Source organism: Malaclemys terrapin, chromosome 2, assembly GCF_027887155.1.
Source record: "Malaclemys terrapin pileata isolate rMalTer1 chromosome 2, rMalTer1.hap1, whole genome shotgun sequence".
NCBI lineage: Eukaryota > Metazoa > Chordata > Testudines > Emydidae > Malaclemys > Malaclemys terrapin.
In genome coordinates, this window is record NC_071506.1 from 90,303,407 (window position 1) to 90,326,925 (window position 23,519).

Sequence of the window (23,519 nt, forward strand, 5' to 3'; positions counted from 1 at the left end):
AGTCTTACTTTATTGTGCTGCTTGCAAGATTCTCAGACTGTGGTGAACAGGCAGAGACCCTGGAGCTAATGCAGGAACAGTGAAGCAACTAACATGCAGCCAGTGCCTTCTGTGACTGAGGTAATCACTGCCAGGAAGCCAGAGATAGTGAAGGAGCAGAGTTGGGTCTGTGATGCATGGTGATGCTGAGAAATTATTTTTTAATAGACCAGGTAAATTAAATGCCCCAAAACTTCATTAACACAAGTTAAGGTTGCCCAGAGGTGTCTCATGCCATTCCAGTTGTGGAGCATGGCTAAACTTAAGCCTCTGAAAACCAGGACATACAAAGTTAAGGCACATGCCACCCTTGCAACACCTTAACTGCCACATACATACTAGCACTCTACTCTGACATGCTACAGAACACTTTGAAAACAAAGCATGTGAGCACTACAGAACAAAGAAACCTCATCTTTGCTAAGACAAAACTTTGGTTTAGGTCAGGTGTAGCAAACAGGAGCTACCTACACCACACTATGCTCACCCAGTCTACTACATTAAAACTACTCGAGACTTCCTAAATGTTACACATACACACACACACACATCAATCACACTTACCAATAGAGTTCCTTATAATAATAATAATTAATGGAGATATCCCATCTCCTAGAACTGGAAGGGACCTTGAAAGGTCATTGAGTCCAGGCCCCTGCCTTTACTAGCAGGACCAAATACTGATTTTGCCCCAGATCCCCAAGTGGCCCCCTCAAGGATTGAACTCACAACCCTGGGTGTAGCAGGCCAATGCTCAAACCACTGAGCTATCCCTCCTCCCTTGCATGAAATAACTTCTACAAGTTATTTCAGAATAAGATAACAGGTGAATTTAAAAATTGAAATAGAATTTAAAATGTGGAATAAGTGTTCACACATGGAGCTATTCAGAAATCATTATTCCTGAACAATTTCATTAGTAGACAAGCCGTAAGCCCTAGAGGCTACTGCCATATTTGCCACCAGATTGCAGACAATTCCCTTGGAAGATGATATCCTTGTGCACCTCCACTGACACAATCTACAAAATTCAGTGCTGAAAGGAAGCATACTTGATCTCTTTAAGTAAACAAGCACTTTGTATCAGTCACAGCTCTGACAAGCTGCTCCAACGAATCCCTCCAACATTCAATACAGCTACTCTTAAAACAGTTAATGCAGCTAGAATGTGTGCAAATAAATGCTGGGAATTCAAATATGTGGAACACAACACAGTGGAACATTCTCTTTATCTCTCCTCAGATCTATTTATTGTAGATTCATAGAGTTAGAGACCACAATAAACCAAAAGATTGTTTAATCTGACCTGTATAACACACACCGGAGCATTTCACCCACTTATTCCTGTTTTGAGCCTAATAACTTGTGAATGACTAAAGCATCTTCCAACAAGGCAGCCACAATCTTGATCTGAAGACATCATAGAATATCAGGGTTGGAAGGGACTTCAGAAGGTCATCTAGTCCAACCCCCTGCTCAAAGCAGGACTAATCCCCAGACAGATTTTTGCCCCAGATCGCTAAATGGCCCCCTCAAGAACTGAACTCACAACCCTGGATTTAGCAGGTCAATGCTCAAACCACTGAGCTATCCCTCACAAGATAGAGAAGCCACCTCCCTTACTGAACCATTCCCAATGGCTACCACCAGCACCAGGAGTTTGGGGGAGAGAGAGAGAGAGAGAGAGAGAGAGAGAGAGTTAAGTATGCACTGTGGGGGGTGGTATGTATCTTAACTTTGTGTTTCTTGGTTTTCAGAGGGGTTAATTTATCACTCTCCACATTCTAGAAGGGCATGAGGCACCAACTCTGCATTAATGAAGTTTCTGGGCATTTAATAAAATATGGAGACTATTTCATCGCCATTGCAACAACCACTGATGTTGACACCTCAGCCCTTGCTACATCTCACACACTCCAGTACTGGTAACCTCCTTGACCTCAAGAAAGAGGACAGAATGCCATTTGACCAAAAGACCTAAATGCAGGATCCAGTGGAGACGGGACTAGGAAGTAGGTTAACACAGGTTGTGGAAGGATTTAGCTAGTGAAGGACAGCTCTGACAAAAATGAGAGACAGTGACAGGAACTCTAAGTGCCTGTATCCTGGTGTTAAAGAACCTCAAAAGGAAGAATTTAGGACTTTTTCTAACTAATCAGGAAGCTAGCAAATGAGATATCCTAGGACTCTATCCTGTGATTGCTTCCTAAGTGGGTCAAAAGATGCCTAGACCAGTATGTAATTGAGACAGGGATAAAAGTGTATCCCCTCCTAACAGAGTGACTATTAACATATGGGTGAAAATCAGAAACCAAAAAAAAAAAAAGGGGGTGACAAAATGAAAGGGTCCCCCAAGAATAAGCAAAGAAAACACCAGTGGACTTGAGTATATAGGAAAGTACAGAAAGGATGCTTACTTTTGATGAATCCTTCCACAATTTGGAACTGTGAAAAAGAAGTAGATATTTGCATACATGTTTTAATGCATGCAGATCTTTACCACTAAAAATGTAAATAAAGCAACTTTTATTAAAATAAAAATATACACTTTATATAAATACACTCATTACAGTATATACAAGTATTTTTGCCTTAATTTTGTTTTAAATACACACATTAAAAATATTCACAATCATCATCAGAGTGGTGTTTACCCAAAGTGAAACATTAAATGTTGTAATTAATATGATTTTTAATAATAATTTTCCTTTGTAGTAACACTTATGTACACTGTTTCAAGGCTCTAAGAAGTATACGTGATTTTTTTTTTAAAGTACAGAGCGGTATTTACAAGCAAACATGATCCAAACAGCACATGCAGATTCAGGATATGTAAACACTCGCACACGAACTGCAAGCCGCACTTGGTCTCCCCTACAACAGATTATTTCTTCACAGAAAGGAGACCTATTTGGCACAAAGGAAACATGAATAATATGGTTTAAATATTGCAATTAGTTATGAGTGACTAAATCACTAATAAAGTTTTTAATTAAAAAAAAAATTGTACAAGTATGAGTCATGATTGAAGTGACAGACATATTTCCAGGATATCACTATGCCAGGAATCTGGCTTTTTGATGCTATGACAGAGTAACATCATTACCCTATTAGTAGGGCCCTACCAATTTCACAGCTGTGAGAAATCAGCCCTCCCCCATGAAATCTGATCTCCCCTGCTGCTGTGAGCCTGGGACTCCTAGCCACTCTGGGGAGGAACAGGACTTGTCCTTCTCCTGCCTGGCTGCTCTTGGTGAGGTGATCAGATCCACCTCCAGAGGCAGCACAGAAATGAGGGTGGTATACTCTCACTTCTGCGCTGCAGCAGCCCGGGAGCTGGGCTCCAGGCTTCTGTCCCCTTCCCTCCCGTAGTTCTTGCCGCAGCTCTGGGCGCTGAGCTCCTGGCATCCCCTTCCTCCCCCCAACAGCTCCTGCCGGGCTGGGGGCTTCTGCTCCCAGCGGCTGCAGCTGGGGCAAATCGGGCTTGGGGACTCCCCGGCCCCTGCTCCAGCCCAGGCTTGGGGCAGCCTGGGCTGGGGACTTCTGCTTCCTGTTGCTCCAGCCTGGGCTCAGGGCACCCCTGCCACTCCAGCTTGGGCTCAGGGCTTCCACACCGCCATCCCCTGCCAGCCAGGGCAACCCAGGCTTGGGGCTTCGGCACCTTCCCCCTGCTGGAGTGGCTCAGGGCAGCCCAGGCTCGGGGCTTCAGCACCTTCCCCCTGCTGGAGTGGCTCAGGGCAGCCCAGGCTCAAGGCTTCAGCCCCACAGCTGCAGCTGGGGCTCAGGGCTCCTGCCGGGGCTCAGGGTGACCCATTTGGGGCTTCTACCTTAGGGCTTCTTCTGGGGTTGGGACGCTCATTTTTCCAGGGTTCCCTGCCTTAATCTGTCACTGGCCTGGACTAGCTCCTAGGAGCATGGGGGAGATCCTACCCACCTCCCCTTCCCAGAACCACCTCTAACTGCAGGAAGCTCGGAGGCTACTGGCTAGGCAGCACAGAAGTGAGGGTGGCAATCTTGGAAACCCCCCCTACAATAACTTTGCAATCCCCCCACGATCCCATTTTGGGTCAGGACCCCCACGGTTACAGCACCATGAAATTTTAGATATAAACATCTGAAATTGTGAAATTGACCAATTTTAAAACCCTCTGTCCATGAAATTGACCAGAATGGACCCTGAATTTGGTAGGGCCCTATCTATTAGTATTGAAAAGTCAATAACCTGAATGAAACCAAGCACGGGCCTCTTCTGTATATCACCTCACTAAACACTTCCAACAACAAGATGCTGGGTTATATATTGCTTACTGTCCTTAAGCGAGTTTTCAATCCATGGGGCAGTGATCATAGGAAAAATAATTTGAATTTGCTTGATAATATGAAGTGTCTCAAGTGTTTTAATAAATCTAACTGTATTACAGCCTTGACCTCTCAGCTAATACTGCCAATAATTCTACTGATTGTAGTTACTGTGATATTAACAGTTGTCCATTAGATACTGGGCTGAAACAAATCACTTATTTCACATAGGCTACTAAATAGTTACTACCAATCTGAACCAGATTTAGATTAGTGACCTAGATGGGAAAAGCTCTGTTCCCCATTTCCAGTTCATTATGCCATTCTGATTTCTAGCTAAATCCCTTATGCGAAAAAGAAGATAATATAATTTAGAATTATTTCAGCTTCATCAATTATGAAAACTCACAACCTATTACATGTTTATAAAACCTAATACTACTAGATTTACATCTTAATCTTACCGAAGGCACGTAGAAAATGCTCTCCTTGCATTTCTGTAAACAAAATGGATGGGGAATCCTTTAAATGTGTGACCATCAGGTACTGCTCTCCTTATAGCATCTTGAAACTCTTCATTTCCTGCAGAGATGCTTGTTGTACGTTCAAGCTCATAGGCTGCCAAGGCTGGTGACAAGAGATAGGATAGCTGGTCATCCCAAACAGTAGTAAGGCCTAGATCCTGTAGGATGAATCATAGAGCAGAGTACAGTACAGAATTATTGGTCTCAAGGCAGTAAAAAAAAAAAGTTTAAACATATGATAGATTAAAACACCTCTATTACATATGTGTGCTGAGATCACAGCCTATCATGCTGACCAATATTGTCTCATTGTTTCCTTATACTCCTGTCAGTATCCATCTGCTATCTCTTGTTTTATACTTAAATTGTAAGCTCTTTGGGGCAGGGTCTTTTTGTTCTGTGTTTGTACAGAATCAAGTGCAATGAGGTCCTGCTCCATGACTAGGGCTCCTAGGCCCTACAATATTACAAATAATAAATAAATAATAAATCTTTCATTAATCAGTCAATGTTGGAAATGAAAAGTGAAAAAGGTCAGTACTGCCTACCAACTACTATTACAAAAACGTGCCTTTGACAGGAATTACACTGATACACAGAAGATTTATTTCAGGATGAGCTGCAAGTGGGATAACTTTGTACTCAAAGGGAAAGCTGTTTTAGAGGCAATGATGGGAGGGCTATAGTTTTTGTGGTTCTACAGCAATTATGAGACATGAATCCATGGCAACAGCTGACTTAAAATGTTGTATGTTCTGTTTTTTCCTAGCTCTGAACTGTGAATTAGCAAAAATTAAAGTAAAGTCAGAGTACAAGAAAAAAGAAAAGCAGGCTAGAAATAAATACAAAATGACCTAATTACGAAGTAATTTTTTGCATCAAGCCAAGAGCCACTTTATTAGTATGTGTGTAAAAAAAGAGCAAGGCAAATCCCAAAGCGAGATTCACTTACAAATAATATTTCTACTGTCCCACTAAAAATAATTTCCAAAGGGAATGGACTGCATAACCTTACTTTAAAAAAAAATACATAAATTGAAAAAATTCAGTATTGTGCATGATCTTTATTTGCTCTATATAATGTAGTCCTTCCTATCTATCTGTTACACCAAAGTCAGAAGATTCAGTCTGAATCTTAGGCTTTTGCTACAGCCCATAGACTCCCTGGGAAAGTCTAGCTTTTTCCCAGTGCAGTTTTGGACATATGGGAACCTGAATTTGAGAAACAAGATGCTGAAAGCAGCAAGAGATACTGACCAGTTTGCTTACAGCCACAGTGGAAGAAATGGTTACTTGCTCTAACTGTGGTTCTTTGCGATCTGATTCAGATGTGTATTCCACTTAGGTGCATAAGTGTCTAGCACTCTGGAGCCAGAGAATTTTGCCTAGCAGTACCAGTAGAGGGTCGGTGCTTAAGCCTTGTGGGTATAGCTCCTCCCCTGAGGCAGAATCGCCCCGACCCCCTCAGTTCCTTTGCACCAAATGCCCAGAGATTAGACTCTGATGCAGAGAACACAAAGGGTGGTCATGGAAAACACATCTGCAACACATCTCGAAGAAAAGACAGTTACCTTTTCCATAACTGGTGTTCTTTGAGATGTGTTGCTCATGTCCATTCCATATTAGGTGTGTGTGCTCGCCACATGCGCCATTGCTGGAAATTTTTCCTTCAGTGGTATCTGTAGGGGATCGGCTCTGGTGCTCTCTGGAGTGGAGTGAACATGCTGTGATATAAGGGGCACCGCCAGCTCCCCCCATCCTCAGTTCCTCCTTGCTGGAAACTCTGACAGTGGGGACAGAGGGCGGGTCATGGAATGGACATGAGCAACACGTCTCGAAGAACACGTAACACGTAACTGTCTTTTCTTCTTCAAGTGCTTGCTCACGTCCATTCCATATCAGGTGACTCCCAAGCAGTACCAATGGAGGCAGGTATGAGTTCATGGACGTGTACATTGCAACACAGCTCTGCCGAACCCAGTGTCATCTGTTGGAGTTGAGATCTGGAACGGCCTTTGACCAGCCAGTCGTCGAGAAACGGGTATATTTGAATACCCCGAGGCAAGCTGCTACCACCGACATGCACTTAGTAAACACACTAAGGGCTGTTGCTAGGCCAAAAGGGAGGGCCACAAACAGGTAGTGGTCCAATCCCACCATGAAGCGTCTGTGTCCTTGGAAGATCACTGTATGAAAGTACGCATCCTTCAAGTCGGCCAAGGAGAGCTTGGTAGTTGGCTACCCTCAACTGGAGGCTGGAGAATGAATAAACTTTGCATCCAAACAAATCCAGCCTCTTTGAGTCTTTATACTTAGGAGTGGCTCCTGGTTAGCCTGGTCTCTCCCGCTCATTAACAGCTGCTACTACCAGGGAGCTTGGGGCCGGGTGGATATATAGGTACACAGGACCCTTAGCCAGCACAAAATACTTTCTTTCTGCCCTCTTGGAGATGGAGGAATGGGATGAAGATGTCTGCCACAAGACGTTTGTAATCTTAGACATCACTTCATGGAGGGGCAGAGCCACCCTAGCCGGTGCCGTTGAGCAGAGGACATCGAATAGGGAGTCCAATGGTTCCTCCAGCTCTTCCATCTGGAGCCCCAAATTAGAGGCAACTCTTTTCAGCAGTTCCTGATGAGCTGTAGCATCATCCTGAGGAACCAGGTGAGGGACTCCTGCAATTGCCTCATCGGGCGAAGATGAGGAGGAAGCCGGCGCCACAGAATCTGACACGTCCATTGGTGGTCCAGCTGGTTGATTCCTGGGGTCTGCATGAGCCTGAGGGGTTCCCTCCTCAGAAACAGCTGGCTCTGGGAGAGAGTGGGAGAGGCCCCCGCCACCGACCTGAACTTTGTGAAGGCTAGGTAAAGCCCTATGGATACCAGGCAGCCGGCCACTGGCCCTGGGGCCTTGGGGTAGTTGGTGACACCACCGATGTCAAGGGGACCACTGGTGCTGGGTTTTGGCCCACCGGCAACAACTCCTGTCCAGTGCCGGAGTTCAAAGCTGAGTGGTTCTCTCAGGTGATCATGAGTGAGTAGATCAGCGATCCCGGTCGCTGCGGTGCTGATCACTGCACCTGGACGGGGAGCTCTCTGCTTGGGACAAGTCCCTTCTGCGATCTATGCCTCACGCTGCTCAACCGGTACCGGGATCCAGAGTGGGACAGTTGCCGGGAAGACCTTCCCCCTGACCTAGGGGATCCACGTCGTGGTGACACATACCAGCGAGCCGATGACTGGAGACTCCGCTCCTGAGACTGACTGTCCTGGGCCTGTGACAAGTGTGAAGCACTGGGCCAGTCCTGGTGCTATTAATGCCGGGAAGGGTGGACCTCCACCGGCCTGTGTCAGGTCACCGGTGAGGCATGCCTTGAGCCCTGCGGTGGGTGCCCTGAGTCCGAAGACCAATGAAGGTTTAGCCGAGCCTTCCTCTCTGCCTTTGAGGCCTGGTGGCTCCGTGCAGGTGAGCGCTGGTGGGACAGCCCCCACAATGGGGAGCGGTGCTGCTGAGATGGGGACCTACAGAAAGGATCCAAGGTGGGTTTACCCCTAGACCAGGGTACCGCTGTACCCAGTGTGGGCAGCCCCAGTAGCGCCAGGATATCCTGCGCTGCCTACACGGCCTCGGGCGTCGACAGGACCTCTAACTGATCAAGGCCTTCATTATTGTCCAACATGGCAGGCACTGGTTGGGGTGGGCTGGACCGCTCAACCTGAGGCTTTGGCTCCCCCTCCTGCCCTCTCCTTCCCCTTGTGCAATGTAGGAAATCTTCCTCTCCTGGTCTTCTTTTGCCGCTTGGCAGGTGCCGGGGAGTGGGATCGGCGTTGATCTGTTGACAGTGCCAATGGGGTGCTTCGCACCAACAATGTAGTGCTCGGGGTAGAGTTGAACCTCGACTGCTCCAGTGCCGGAGTTAGAGCCGACTCCATTCAGAGCGCTTTGAGATGAAAGTCTCTCTCCTTAGTCCAAGGTTTGAAGGACTTGCAAATACAGCACTTGTCGCTTATATGCAACTCGCTGAGACAGCTTAAACAACTATTATGCAGATCGCTGATGGGCATTGGTTTCGTGCAGCAATCGCAGGGCTTAAAACCTGGGGACTGGGGCATGCCCCATCCCTAGGCTTAGTCCCGTTCGGGACCAACCAAGTAAAAACACTCTAACACGAACACACTAAGGGAAACTTAACTATGTACAACTATTTTACAAGAAAAGTTTAAAACACTGAACGAAGCGAAAAAAGGCTAGCCAAAGCAGCAGACATTCCAGCACAGTCACTGGCGGCAAGAAGGAACTGAGGGTGGGGGGTAGCTGGCGGTGCCCCTTATACCATGGCATGTGCACACCACTCCAGAGGGCGCCAGAGCCGGTCCCCTCCGCATACCACTAATGGAAAAACTTCTGGCACTGGTAAGCACACTCACCTAATATGGAATGGACATGAACAAGCACTCGAAGAACCACCACAGTTACAGTAACTAACCGTTTCTTCCACAGTGGTTATAAGCAAACTAGTCAGTATCTTTTACAATAAGTACCAGTTGTTTCTTCTTGTACTGTAGATGCAGCCATGTATTTTAGGTGACTCAGAAGCAGTATCCACAGGAGGTGCGGCTTCAAGTCTACTTAAACAAGGACCACCTTCCCAAAGTCTGCATTTGCTCTAAATGCCACAGTACTGGCATAATGGTTCGTAAATGTATGTATTGACAGGAAAGCCCAGCAAATATCCAATATAGAGACTTCACTTAAGAATGCTATTGATGTAATTTATGATCTTATAGACTGAGCCTGCAGCCATAAAGGGGGAATAGCTGAAGCTGTTTCGTATGCAGTCTTGATGCAGGAAGTTATCCACTTAGAGATCACCAGGAGGAGACTGCTGGTCCCTGCATATCACTGCATACAAAACAAACAGATGAGGCGAAGCCCAAATGTGTTTAGTCCTGTCCAAATAAAAGGTCAGACATCGTCTGACGTTCAGTGCTGCTCCTCTGGAAATGAATGCGGCTGTAACAGGGGTAGCAGGGTCCCCTTTGCTCCTGCCTCTGCTCTGTTCCAAAAACCACTCAGAGACCCTTAGGTTCAGCAATCACCAGTGCAGTTTATTTACAGCGTGCAATCCCACCACCTTCTCACCATATACAGTTTGGGGGTTTCAGCCTTAAGGGCTTCTCAGTCTCTGCAGCCAGGAGAAAAGAGCTCCCACCCTCCGGTTTCCCCCCATTCCCCTTTCTGTCTACCCCCTTGGCTTCCTTCCTCTGAGGCTTTTATGCAGCCCCAGGCTGCTTAGGCCGGCAGCTGTTTCCCGTTTGTCAATCAGGTTCAGGTTTCCCTACCCAGCTCCAATTGAACTCCCTTAATTGGAGCTGGTGTGACAGAGGGCTGGCTCAGGAGTCCCAGCCCAGCACCCGGTCACAGCAGCTTATGAAAAAAAACAACAAAAACAACCACAGGCAAATATACCGTCTAGTTTAAAGAAAACCGAGAGACCACTTTAGACACAAATTTTGGGTGCAGCCATAACGTCACTTTGTCTTTGGAGAACTGGGTATAAGGAGGCTCTGCCATCAAAGTCTGCAACTCTCACACTTTCCTTGCAGATGTTATCGCCAAAAGGAATGCAGCTTTTTGACGTAAGAGAGGAAATGGGCAGGATGCCAGAGGCTCAAATGAAAGTCCCATGACAGCCACTAAGAGAGTGTTAAGGTTCTACAAGGGAATGAGTTCCTGCACCGACAGAAGGAGACGAAAGATTCCTTTCAAGAATCTCACCATCATGGCACTGGAAAACACCCGTCTCACATGAATGGGTAGATGAAAGGCTGAGACTGCTGCTAGATGCACCCTCCATGAGCTAAGCATAAGGCCTTATGACTAAAGATGCAGCAAATACTCCAAGACATCTTGGACACTAGCCAGCATCAGCTGAACTCCGCAGGCCAATGACCACACTGAAAAATACTTCCACTTTGCCAAATAAGGCATCCTGTGTCAAACAGCTGCCAAGCATCGCTCGTCTTCCTTATTCAACCACAGAGCTTGGGAGCCACGTTGGGAGATGTAGGGAACTGAGTACAGAATGAAAAGTGTGACCATGATTCTGCATGAGCAGGTCAGATGGAGAGGAAGGGATATGGAAGGCAGAACTTACACATCAGAAGGTCAGAAAATCAACATTGCGTTGGCCATGCTGGGGAAATTGAGCTTGGCCCAATCCACTTTCAGCTTTAAGATGACCTGTGGAATGATCGGGATCACTGGAAAAGTGTACAGGAAAGCCGATTGCTAACTGAGTTGAAAGATATCAATCAGGGAGCCTGGCCCGAGACCTCTCAAGAGCGGAATAGATGGCATTTCCTGTTGTCCCTTGTAGCGAACAGGTCGATCATCGGGATGCCCCACGCTGCAAAAGATGACTTGCAGAACTCTGGGCTTCAGAGACCACTTGTAGTTCAAGGAAAAATTCCTGCTGAGATGGTCCATGAGATAATTTTGGTCCCCGGGCAATTATTGGCTATTGGAGTGATACTCTTATCGATGCAGAACTGCCACAATTTGACCACCTCTCAGCAGAGCATCCTAGCACGTGCTCCCCCTTGGCTAGTCACATAATACATTGGGGTGGTACTAGAAAGTGAGACAGCATTGTGGATGGCCCGAAGCTCCAGGACGTTAACATGCAGTGGAGCTTCCTGTCCCGACCACAGGCTCTAAAAACCTTCAATGACTCCAGATGCGCTCCCCAACCTATCAGGGAGCAGTCAGTGATGACAGTTCTGGTTGCTAAGTGTTGAGTGAAGGAGATGTCTTGATATACATTCCCCTGAATCATCCACAACTGAAAGAAGTCCAGGATCAAACAGAGGGAGGTGGATCAACATGTTCAAGGGATGAAGGATTGGACAGTGAACAGTCCTGATCCATATCTGAAGAAGGTAAAGGTGCAACTGAACCCCCTATGTGCCTGCAGACACGTGGAAGGTTGAAACCGCAGATCGAGACAAAGGCGGTGAATTGTCTAGAAATGCTCGGTTCGCAGAAATGCTCTTGAACTCTTAGAGTCTGTTAGGGCCCCAATTAACTTGATTTTTTGAGTGGGACCAATATTGACTCTCTGGTGTTTAGGACGAGACCCATACAGTTGAGTAAGCAAAGTGTAATATGTAAATGAGAAAGAACTTCTTCCCTTGACTTGCCTCCCAGTAGCCAGTCATCCAGATACAGAAAGACATGGATTCCCTTTCTCCTGAGGTATGCCATTACCTTGAACATACATTTCGTAAAAACTTTGGGAGCAGAAGAGAAGGACTGTGTACTGAAAATGGTGGTTCGCCACATTGAATCGGAGAAATCTTCTTCAGGAGAATCACCACGTGAAATAAGCAGCCTGAAAGTCCACAGCAGCAAACAAGTCATTCTGAATCAACACAGGAAGGATAGCCGATAGGGTGACCATACCTCATTCATCTCATATTTGTTGAGGTTGCAGAGGTCGTGAATAGATCTTACCCTCCCTTGGATTTGGGAACCAGGAAATACTGGGAATAGAAGCCCTTACCTCACTGTTCTGGAGAAACTTCCTCCACCGCTCCCAAAACCAGTAAAGAGTGGAGCTGCTTGAGGAGTAGTATTTCATGAGATGGGTCCCTGAAGACAGACAGGGAAGGCGTGTTTTGGGGGGCGGGGGAGGAGTGGAGAGGAACTGGATAGTATAGATCGATCTGACGATGCTTAGGAACCGGCTATTGGTTGTAATCGAGCCCCAAACATTGTCAAAAGTAACCCAGCATATGTCTGAACAAAAGTGGGATAAAGGAAGCGATGACTGGAGCACTGCTCTGGACCAAAAGAGTCAAAATGGGCACTTGGGGTGCTGGTGAAAGGTGTGTCAACTGGCCAAACTCTAGACCCAACTGCCTCCTCCTCCTGGCCAAACTCTAGACCCAACTGCCTCCTCCTCCAGGATCTACACCCCTTTCTGGGGTAATCCCACTGTTTTGAGGAGGAAAAGGGTGCCCAAAGGTGCTTTGTGGATGGTATTGTTGCTGCTGTTTGCCATCGATGTGGCGCCTCTGCAATGAGTATATATACACCCCAAAGGAACATAGGGTGGCCCTAGAATCCTTGAAGGAGTGCAAGGTCTCATCTGTCTTGTCTGAAAACAACACCTGGTCGTGAAAGGGAAAATCCTCTGTGGCCTGCTGCACATCGGGAACAATGCCCAAACTCTGCAGGGAGGAACGCATGTGCAACCCAATGGGCACGGCTACTGAAGATCTCCAATCCCAGGCACACGGGGCACTGCTGCACCTATAGTGGAGCACCCACAGTGACACTACTCAAAGAAACTGCAGCAGCACTCTCGGAACCTGAGGGTGACCTCCAATCCGACACAGGCCTCAGTGTTGAAGCAGGTAACGTGGCCAGTTCAAGCAGGTGATGCTTCATGTGAAGGTCCTTTGCCTTTGTCTGAGTGCATTTAATGAACAATCTACAGATCAAACACCGATCTGTGATGTGGGCCTCACCCAAGCAAGCAAGCTCCATGTGTGGGGATCATTGTTGGGGGTCACTCCCCCACACGACGGACAATGTTTAAACCCCAGTGAGGGCATCATAGGGGAATACTTAACTAAATACAACTAACACTAAGGGCACTATTAACTGTATACTACTAGGAAAAAAACCCCAAACACTAAAATTGTGGGAGACTGTGATGTTTAGGCCACACAGAGCTCCGACTCTAGCCACGGGCAATAAGAAGAAACTGAGGGGAGAGACTGGGGAGGTGCCACCTCTTGTAGCCAGGGGAGGGCTATAGCCATGAAACGCAAGTGCTGCCCTATATGGGTACTGCTAGGATACAGAGTTCTGTGGCTCTGGTGTGCTGGGTGCATACACACCTAAGTGGAATACACGGCTTCATCTACTCTAAGAACTAAAATCTTTCCAGACTATACTTCTGCACTGGCGAAATGTAACACAGAGTTCTTCTAAAGTTAAGAAAGAGATGAGCCTAAGAGGGGCTTAAATCCAGGAATGCTCTATCCAGGAGGTTATATGTGGAACAAGGTGTAATTTTTTAAATAAGTATTAGCCAAAACTTACAGAAATTAACGTGAAGACTTATGGGTATATCATAAAGACTAATCCCAAGTCTTTAGCAGATGTTTGAAGATTAACCTATTTAAACTGGCATTTCTTCAAAAATATATTGCATTTGCTTTTAAAAGGGCTTCTTTACACCCAATGCAGAAAGAATCAACTGCAGCACATTACTGCACTATAAGAAATCAGTTAAACCGGAGAAGAGACAATTCCAACCTTGGAAGGTACTGAGATATTTTTAAACTTGTAAAGTACTCAGACATTAGAGTGATTAAAACAAATACAAAGTTTGAAATTGCTTGATGCAATCTTCTCCAACAGTTTCTTTCAGTCACACACACACTAAATAGTGGTGCAAGGGTTACTGCTGGGATCATGTACTGTAAACCAAAAAGCCAAACCAAAACACCCCCCCCCAAATTTTTAGACAAGTAGATACTAAAAGCTTGATACCTCATTTATTTGGCATACCAATGAAAAACATTAGAGAACACTACCTTTCTGTGTTCTGACACCAGTATTCTCAGCTGTAATTCTATCTCATTGCTTATTACTGCAGCATCTATTGTGGAAGCACACAGAGGAGGAAAAGGAGGAAGTGAAGTTGTGGCCCCTGGAGAACACACAGATTTGATTGCTTCTCCACTCATTGGTTTCCATTTAGATTCATCATGCAGGTCAAACACACAGACTTCCACTGCATCGGAGGGCTGGCAATTCCCCAAGAACTTCTGATGATTGAAGACACATCCTACTGTTCGATAAGGATACATTGGCTTGGGTTGTTCAACAAGTGGAGGGTCATCAGGATTGATAGGATTGTGGATGTATCTGAAGATCAAAAAGATGTGCTATTATATTAAGAATATTTTAAAGTAAATAAATGTTTACTTTATTGGGAAAGCGTTACAAGATAAGTATTTAGCTGGCATAGAAATATAGTGAGATTGTTTCACCATGAAAGAACCTTGCATCACAAATTCCTTTTCTTAATATACGGTAATTTAAATTGCCTTTTTTTTTTTTAAATGTACAGAAAAAGGTACTATTAGCAAATGAACAGTTTTCTTTTAATTTAGAGAAGCAGCTTGTTTTGAAGCTTAAAAATCAAGCATGATTACTCAGTCAACTACTCAACTGATGGCAATTAAAATGAACTTTTCAACTGTTTCAAGAAAGAATGAATAAGAACAATTACTTCCCTCTTCCCATTAGATTTTCAGAGAAACACAGTTTCACATTATAAAACATCCCATAGTGTTTATCAACAGGCAATAGTAATGCAGAATTGCAAAGTAATTTTCAAAGCTGGACAGTAATCAGTCCCTTTCATAAAACCAAAAGTCCTAATTCTTCAAATTCATGATCATGTAGTTATTCATGTATCACCTTTCATTTCAACAAAACCACCATAATTTGAAATGATATTGCATAAAAAATAAAATATTTAATATTCTTCTTTAAGCAGTACTTTTCAGCTGAAACTGTTAGATAACAGATAACACTTATCTTTGAAAAGTCTTTTTAAGGCTTGGTCTACACTAAACCCCCAAATCGAACTAAGGTACGCAACTTCAGCTACGTGAATAACGTAGCTGAAGTTCGAAGTACCTTAGTTCGAACTTACCTCGGTCCACACGCGGCAGGCAGGCTCCCCCGTCGACTCCGCGGTACTCCTCTCGTCTAGCTGGAGTACCGCAGTCGACGGCGAGCACTTCCTGGTTCGACTTATCGCGTCCAGACAAGACGCGATAAGTCGAACCCAGAACTTCGATTGCCAGCCGCCGAATTAGCGGCTGAGTGTAGACATAACTTTGACAATGGGAGTCATAGGGTAAGAACTCAAAGTCATTATAGTATTATACAGTGCAAACGCACTTTAAAAAGTTAGCCTTTTACAGTTCTCCTCTGATGCACTTTATATATTTCATATTAATAGTTAGGCTGAACACCTGGACTAAACAGCCATCATTCACAAGTAGTACATTATACATTTAGAATGTTTTGCTTAAAGAGGTGCACTTAAATAGTTTAGGACCAGCAGTTGGCCTACTTTGCAAGTAGTATCAGTTAGGAAAGTCCTCCAAATTCTCAAGGATTCATTTAGAAAACAAACTCATAGCAATTCTTGCTCAGAATTTTTTTTTTTTTTTTAAAAGAAAAGGCAACATTCCCCTCCAAAAACCCCAACAATATGGAGGTGTGATGGGGTGTCTGTCCTCCCCGCCCCCCACCTGGCCTGAATGGGCTAATGTGTGTTTGGGATGCCAATTAGGTTACCTGGCTGCACCAGGGAGAGCCAGGCTTAACAGATCATGAAGCCCAGCTGGGCAGGAGCAGGCTGAAGAGAGGAAGTTTGTAGCAGAAGGGGGCTGCAGGGAAAGAGTCTGCAGTCGCTCTCAGGAACAGAGAGGTGGTGAGGAGAAAGCCTGGGAACAGAATAAAGCCTTGAGACCCTAGCCATGAAAGAAGGATCAACCTAGAGAAGTTGCAGGGCAGAAAAAGTAAGTCATGCAGGGAAACAACAGCAAAGAGAGAGGGTGCTGTTGGTTATAGGGTCCCTGTGCTGGAACCCAGTGTAGTGGAAGGGCCTGGGTTCCCCTACCAGCCACTGGCAAAGTGGTCTGAGCTTGGAGTTGGGGCCAAAGACCCTCTTGTTAGGATATCATACAATTTTACGTCTGACTTTTCTTCCCTTCCAGGGTAACACTAAATTGTGACCTGGCCAGAGGACAAAGTTACAGAAGAGAAACCACCACAATGACAGAGTGATCATCAGCAGGGAGTGCCATACAGGGAGAGAGCTGCTACATCATGAAGACGTGCTCCTGTGATAAATGAACCCCTTCGCAGGGGGCTACCAAAAGAAAATGTGAATGCTCCCCTCTTGGCTCTGCAAAGGTGTTAACCATGAACCATTCCAGCAGTTGTGCACATTCCTAACTATGTACTGTAATGATGCAATTACAAAAATATATCTAATGGAAAATTACAAAAATTGCCCAGAAACCACATTTTCCAAATTTTAAAAAACAAGCATTGCCCAATAGCGTAGGGGTTGGGAGCGAGCTAACAACCCGCTCCCATAAAAAACAGACATTGTTACAGTTGCTACACAATTGGTTAGTTCAACAAACTCAATCCAACTCAGCTCAATTGTAACAGACCTAGAAGGGAAATCATGACATGAAGAGGCCAATCCCACAAGGAAGCTACTATGCTGATGAGTTTCCTCTTTCCTAAATCCATAACCAAAATTGGTACATGGACTGTTCGGACACTACATAAGCCTGATGAAATGATCCAAGTAACAAAAGAAATAGACAGATATAAACTACATATACTAGGCCTAAATAAAATGAGAAGGCTAATGTCAGGACAAATAATTTTGTCAAGTGAGAACATTCTACTATATCAGGGATCAGCAACCTTTCAGAAGTGGTGTGCCGAGTCTTCATTTATTCATTCTAATTTAAGGTTTCGCGTGACAGTAATACATTTTAATGTTTTTAGAAGGTCTCTTTCTACAAGTCTATAATATATAACTAAACTATTATTGTATGTAAAGCAAATAAGGTTTTTAAAATGTTTAAGAAGCTTCATTTAAAATTAAATTAAAATGCAGAGCCCCCCGGACTGGTGGCCAGTCCCGGGCAGTGTGAGCGCCACTGAAAATCAGCTCATGTGCCACCTTTGCACACGTGCCATAGGTTGTCTACCCCTGTACTATATCTTAGGCTACTGAATGACACCACCAGTGACATACACAGAGATGGCATGGGTTTGAAACTATCAAGGAAGGAAGCCAAAAGCCTGACAGAATGGGCACCAGTTTCAAAGGCTTATAATACTTTTAGACAATTTCTGGAATATTGATGTATATTATTCCATGTTATGTTCCAACAAATCAAGCTAGTCAGGAGGGGAAAAAAAATCATCTATGAGAAGCTACAGAACATAATACACAAGGTCCTGAAAAGATATGTTCTAGTAACTGGAAATGTGAATGCTAAAGTAAGGAACAGCAACACTGGCAGGCAAGTAATTATGGGGAAACAAGACTTTGGTGAAGTGAACGAAAACGGTGAAATGTTTGCTGATTTTTGTGGAATGAATGACTTGGTCACTGGCGGAATTATCTTCTTACACCATATAATTCATAAGTAAGTTGGAGGTAACCAGACCACAGAACAGGGAAACAAACTGATCATGTTACAATTTGGCACAAATGAAGATATTTAGAAGATGTATGTAGCAGGAAGGGAAGGGGCAGATCTGGGAATGCACTGCACACTAGTGATAGCTAAATTGATAACAGAAATAAGAACAAAGAAGAGATCTGAATAACAGGTGTCTAGATCACATCACCACCAAACTAAAACAGATGACAACACAAAAAGCTACCAAACAGATACGAGGTACTTGAAGATTAAGATGATGGAACAGCAGAAAGCAAATGAAAACAGGTAAAGTAAACTTTCACTAAAACTTGTGAAGGAGTGCTGACATTCATGGAGAAACATCACAACGAATGGTTATATGAGGATATATGGTAGAAAACAGAAGATGCAAAATTAAATAAACTAAAATCTAGCAAGAACAAGAACACAAGATGCGGTGACTCCAGGAGAAATATGCTGCAAAGAACAAAAAGAGTGTTAGGAAAGGCAAATGAAACTTTATAAATAAAATGGCAACAGACTACTCAGCCCAAAATGACACGAAGACACTGTACAACATCATTAGACAGTTGTCAGAAAGAAAAACAAATACCAACCGATCTGTTCAAGACAGTGAGGGCAACTTAACAACAAAGATGTCAGAAGAAGAACTAAATACATGGAGGAAGTACTTGAGTCAACAGTTGAATGGCAACCCAGTGGCCAATTTCCCAAGTACAGAAGAAGAAGAAATGGACGATGAGCTAGGATTTATCAGGAGAGTAGAAGTAGAGAAAGCAGTCAATCAGTTAAAAAGTGGAAAGGCACGACGGCCAGATAACATTCCAACTGAGGTCCTTAAGGCGGACTTGAAGAACACAGTAGACATTTTGATGGGTTGATTATAAAAAAAGAAAAATACAAAATAGTAAAAAAAGGGTCACAAATGGAAGCTTTCAAAGAAAGGAGACCTCAATCAGTGTAAAAACTAGAAGGGCATTCAACTACTGTCTATCCCAGGTAAGGTATTTACCATTTTCTTTATTCTGGCTAGAATAATAGAAGTGTAGATTTGAGGTTATAATAAGAACAGACAACAATTCAGACAGGAAAAATCATGTATTATCATATAGTAAACCTATGTATCATCATAGAACTGTTGATCAAATGACAGTCACCGGTTTATATGAATTTTACTGATTTCCAAACCCTTTGATACAATGACAGAACAGTTTGATAGAAGTTGGTATGCCACTATGGAATCGCTCAAAAATTTGTGAACACAGTTCCGATCATCTAATAAAAAAGGAAATGCCAAGTAATACATGACTAAAGCATTCAAGGTTACTGCAAGCATCAGACAAGGATGTCTTTTGTCATCCATGATCTTTTTACTGGTAGTGACTGGTTAATGACAAAAATCATAGAGCACCCAAGCTGCATACAATAGACTCTCACATAGAGGTTAGAGGACCTTAACTTTGCAGATGACATCAATTTGCTATCCCATATGCATAGAGACATGCAAGCCAATACAAATGATCTCCAGGCCAATGCACCATTAGTAGGATTGAAAATCACCACAGAGAAAATTAATACCACGATAATTAACACACAAGAAACACCAATAACATTTTCTGGGACTGACTTAGAAGAGACCCAATATTTCACATATCTTGGCAGCATTGTAAGTACAACATGTGGAATAATCGAAGACCTTAAAGCTAAAACAGCAAAAGCCAGACATGCCTTTCTATCTCTACGGATGATTTGGAGAAATATAACTTTTGCCTTCCAAACTAAACTTTGAATATTTAACACCATTGTGAAGTCGGTCTTATTATATGGTGCTGACACTTGGAAACTTATCAACCTTACTATCTAAACTCCAGTTTTCCATAAACAGCTGCCTTAGACAGATGCTCAATACCAGACAGCCAGGAAAAAAAAAAAAATCACAAAGAATCTGGAGGAGAATGAAACAGAATGAAAATGGAGATTGCTGTGACGTAAATGGAGAAAAGAACCAAATAAGATAGGTGTTGGACTGGAACTCCCAGGGCAAGAGATGATGAGAGAGACCAAAAATAACATGGAAAACTGAAAGCAATCAGAATGACACAGGAAGAAGCCAAGACCTCATCAGGAGACCAGCAAACAGGGAAGGCCGTGGTGAAGGCCCTATGTTCCACACAAAAAAAGGAGAGGGAAAGAAAATAAAATATATCTTTAAAAGTAGTTAATTTGACATTGTTCTTTTAAAAGCAAATGCAATCAGTGTAGATGAGGGGAAGGCCAGTGCTCACACAGTCAGTGGTAAGAGTGCTCCCTAGTTAATTTTTTTTTTTTTTTTGCACATGTATCTTTCTGCTCCGGAGGTATTATTACTTGAACAATGCAGTATCACATAACAATTGGACAAGAAAGATTTTAAGAAATATAACCTACATACTCTAAAATACAGAGCATTCTATGCTCCTCCAAAATGACTGAAGTGAGAGAATGGCACAGCAACATTAATTCACTGACTGAGCTCTCTGAAACTTTAAGAGAAGCAGTTGCTCATCAGCTGACTGCACTACATAATATGAGCTAAACAAATGATACATTTCATCCAAGTATGAATACATGGATTGTTACCCAGACTGGAAGTTTATGTAAGAATGTTCAGTGAAGGTGAAGTGGGGGCAAGAGTGTAGGATTTCATGTGATCTCATGCTGGTTTTAAACACCTTCCATCTGTAGAGCAGTAGTGATATCTTGGCGCATCACCAGCTGGTGAAGTAGGTCACTGTCTCAAACTTTGAGACAGTGATATTCCAAACAACTCAGGTATAAAGAGCAGAGCATCTGTGCCAGGTCACTGGTGGCCAGTGGACACAGAGTGAGTTGCTCAGTAAGTGGGCCGAAGAATCAAAGATCAGTCTGGAGCCAGACCAGGCCAAAGTCAGAGTCCATTACCAAACTGAAAGCATGGGAGAGAACCGGGGTTAGGAAGGGACAGGGTCTTGGACAGGGGTCAGCAAGGGTCCTAAGCTGAAGACAGTAAACCAAGATCAGGATCAGGAGCCAGACCAAGGTCGAGAGCTAAGAGTCTGGAATCCAGGCGAGTCACAGCGAGCAGCAGTGAGGTGGGGGTCTAGGACAAAAGCACACTAGAGGTCTGTGTTCCTCAGACAACTCCCAGAAATGGCCTCCTAGTTTATATGGAGAGTGCCAGCCAATCAGGTAATCATGGAGGGCTGTCACTCATGCCCCTTAGGACAGGACTTCCTGCAGGGCTTAGACTCTCAGTACTTCTTGGTGGCAACTCCTCCTGGGCTCATGATTGTGATAAGGAAATGGCACTTGCCTCAGACCCAGCAGTCCCTTGTTCTAGTGCCACGGGTTTTTACATGGAGACCCAAAAGATGGGTGTGACGTTGCACTCTATATGATTTTATGAAAGTATGCTGATGAGTGCGAATATAATGTAACTAAAATATGCTTATGCAAAAGGTCTCTTGTAAGGCATCATTACAAAGTTTATAATCTACTGTGGTCATCCTGTTTGTATAAATGTATCACTCTTGTATCTGAAACTAGAAATATAAAATATAACTGTAAGGGCCTATTGTAATTATGCAAAGTGTGGGCCATTAATGGTGGTTTGGAACCTTGATGGCTCCCATTAACCACGACAATTGACTGTGGATGGCTCTGTTTGCAGGCAGGCCTTCCTGTGAGTTAGGCTGGGAGGAATGAAGGCTTGGGGTCTTACAGTGACATATGATCATGTCACCTGAACTGGAATCCATCTTTAACCTGGTGTTTTTCCATTGAGAAGGAGGGGTGGCAACCCAGAGGGACAAAGGATTATCGCCTTATGCAAAAGATATATAAGTGGGTGGAATAGAACAAAGGTGGGAGCCATCATGAGAAATCCCCTAGCTACCACCTGAGCTGGAACAAGGGCTGTACCAGAAGAAAGGATTGTGCCCAGACTAGGAAGGCGTCCAGGCTGTGAAAGAAACATATTGAAACATCTCTGAGGGTGAGATTTTATCTGTATTCAGTTTTATTACTGTATTAGGCTTAGATTTGTGTTTTATTTTATTTTACTTGGTAATTCACTTTGTTCTGTCTGTTAATACTTGGAACCAATTAAATCCTACTTTCTGTATTTAATAAAATCATTTTACTTATTAATTAACCCAGAGCATGTATTAATACCCTGGGGGGGGGGGGAGAAACAGCTGTGCATCTCTCTCTATCAGTGTTATAGAGGGCGAACAATTTATGAGTTTACCCTGTATAAGCTTCATACAGGGTAAAACGGATTTATTTGGGGTTTGGACCCCACTGGGAGTTGGGCATCTGAGTGTTAAAGACAGGAACACTTCTGTAACTTGCTTTCAGTTAAGTCTGCAGTTTTGGGGCACGTGGTTCAGACCCTGGGTTTGTGTTGGAGCAGACTGGCGTGGCTGGCTCAACAAGACAGGGTGCTGGATTCCCAGGCTGGCAGGGAAAGAAGGGGCAGAAGTAGTCTTGGCACATCGGTTGGCAGCCCCAAGGGGTTTCTGTGATCCAACCCGTCACAATGGGAACCTGCAGTAACATCACCTATGTTTGGAAAATACATTTTACATTATCTTAATTCCCCTTAATCTCATTTTACTCACCTGTGTCCTGTTAAACTCTCCCAAAAAGTGATGGTTCCATCAGTCCCACAAGTCATTACCCATGTGTGAGGGACTCCTTTTGCTTTTGTTCCTACACAAACAAAGGCTTCCAATCCATACCCAAGGAGAAGGCTGCACAAAAGGTTAGCATGATCTTCACAGTCACCCTAGATAGCGAATATATTTATTAACTGCGTGAACAGAAATTGCAGTAATTTTTAAGGCTTCTAATCATGATGCATCAAGCCTTTTTTTAAAAACAATTTATCTACAAAAAGAGCACAGCAGAACAATAGGGTATTTTTAAAAATGAGAAGGGTGTGTGTTATCAAGTATCTTGCAATTCTTTTGTGAATATATTACTCATGGAAGATGGCAGGTCTGACAACCATAGAGACTGTACTACCCAGTGGACAGGTACAGCAGAGAAATAGTAAGAAACAATTCATACATACAATAAATACTCTAGGGCAAGTTCATGCATTAACCCGCCAGTGTGCCTCAGCTGCATTCCAGAAGCAATATTTCTAAGGGGCATGAGATATGTGCCACTTTCCATCCACGTTACATTTTCATCCTCCCGAGGAGACTGACAGTTTTATTTGTGGTGGTTTCATCATGTGGACACCTGACCACTAGGAACTAGACTGAGATCTCCAACTCACTTCACAGACAAACTTATGATTCTATTCTGGTGGCCTGTTAAATCTCTCCACCTGAC

At 43.9% G+C, this 23,519-nt stretch overlaps 1 protein-coding gene across 1 annotated transcript in view; it reads right to left on the reverse strand.

The window, feature by feature from the left end:
- Positions 1-2,607: 2,607 nt before the first annotated feature.
- CEP76 (centrosomal protein 76) overlaps positions 2,608-23,519 on the reverse strand; it is a 41,469-nt gene continuing 20,557 nt past the window's right edge. The window contains exons 9-12 of the mRNA XM_054018962.1: positions 22,799-22,965; positions 14,475-14,808; positions 4,803-5,020; positions 2,608-2,946 (exon numbers count right to left, since the gene is read on the reverse strand). Coding sequence (XP_053874937.1) covers positions 2,808-2,946; positions 4,803-5,020; positions 14,475-14,808; positions 22,799-22,965 — 858 coding nt within the window. The 3' untranslated portion in view covers positions 2,608-2,807. The remainder of the gene's footprint in view (positions 2,947-4,802; positions 5,021-14,474; positions 14,809-22,798; positions 22,966-23,519) is intronic.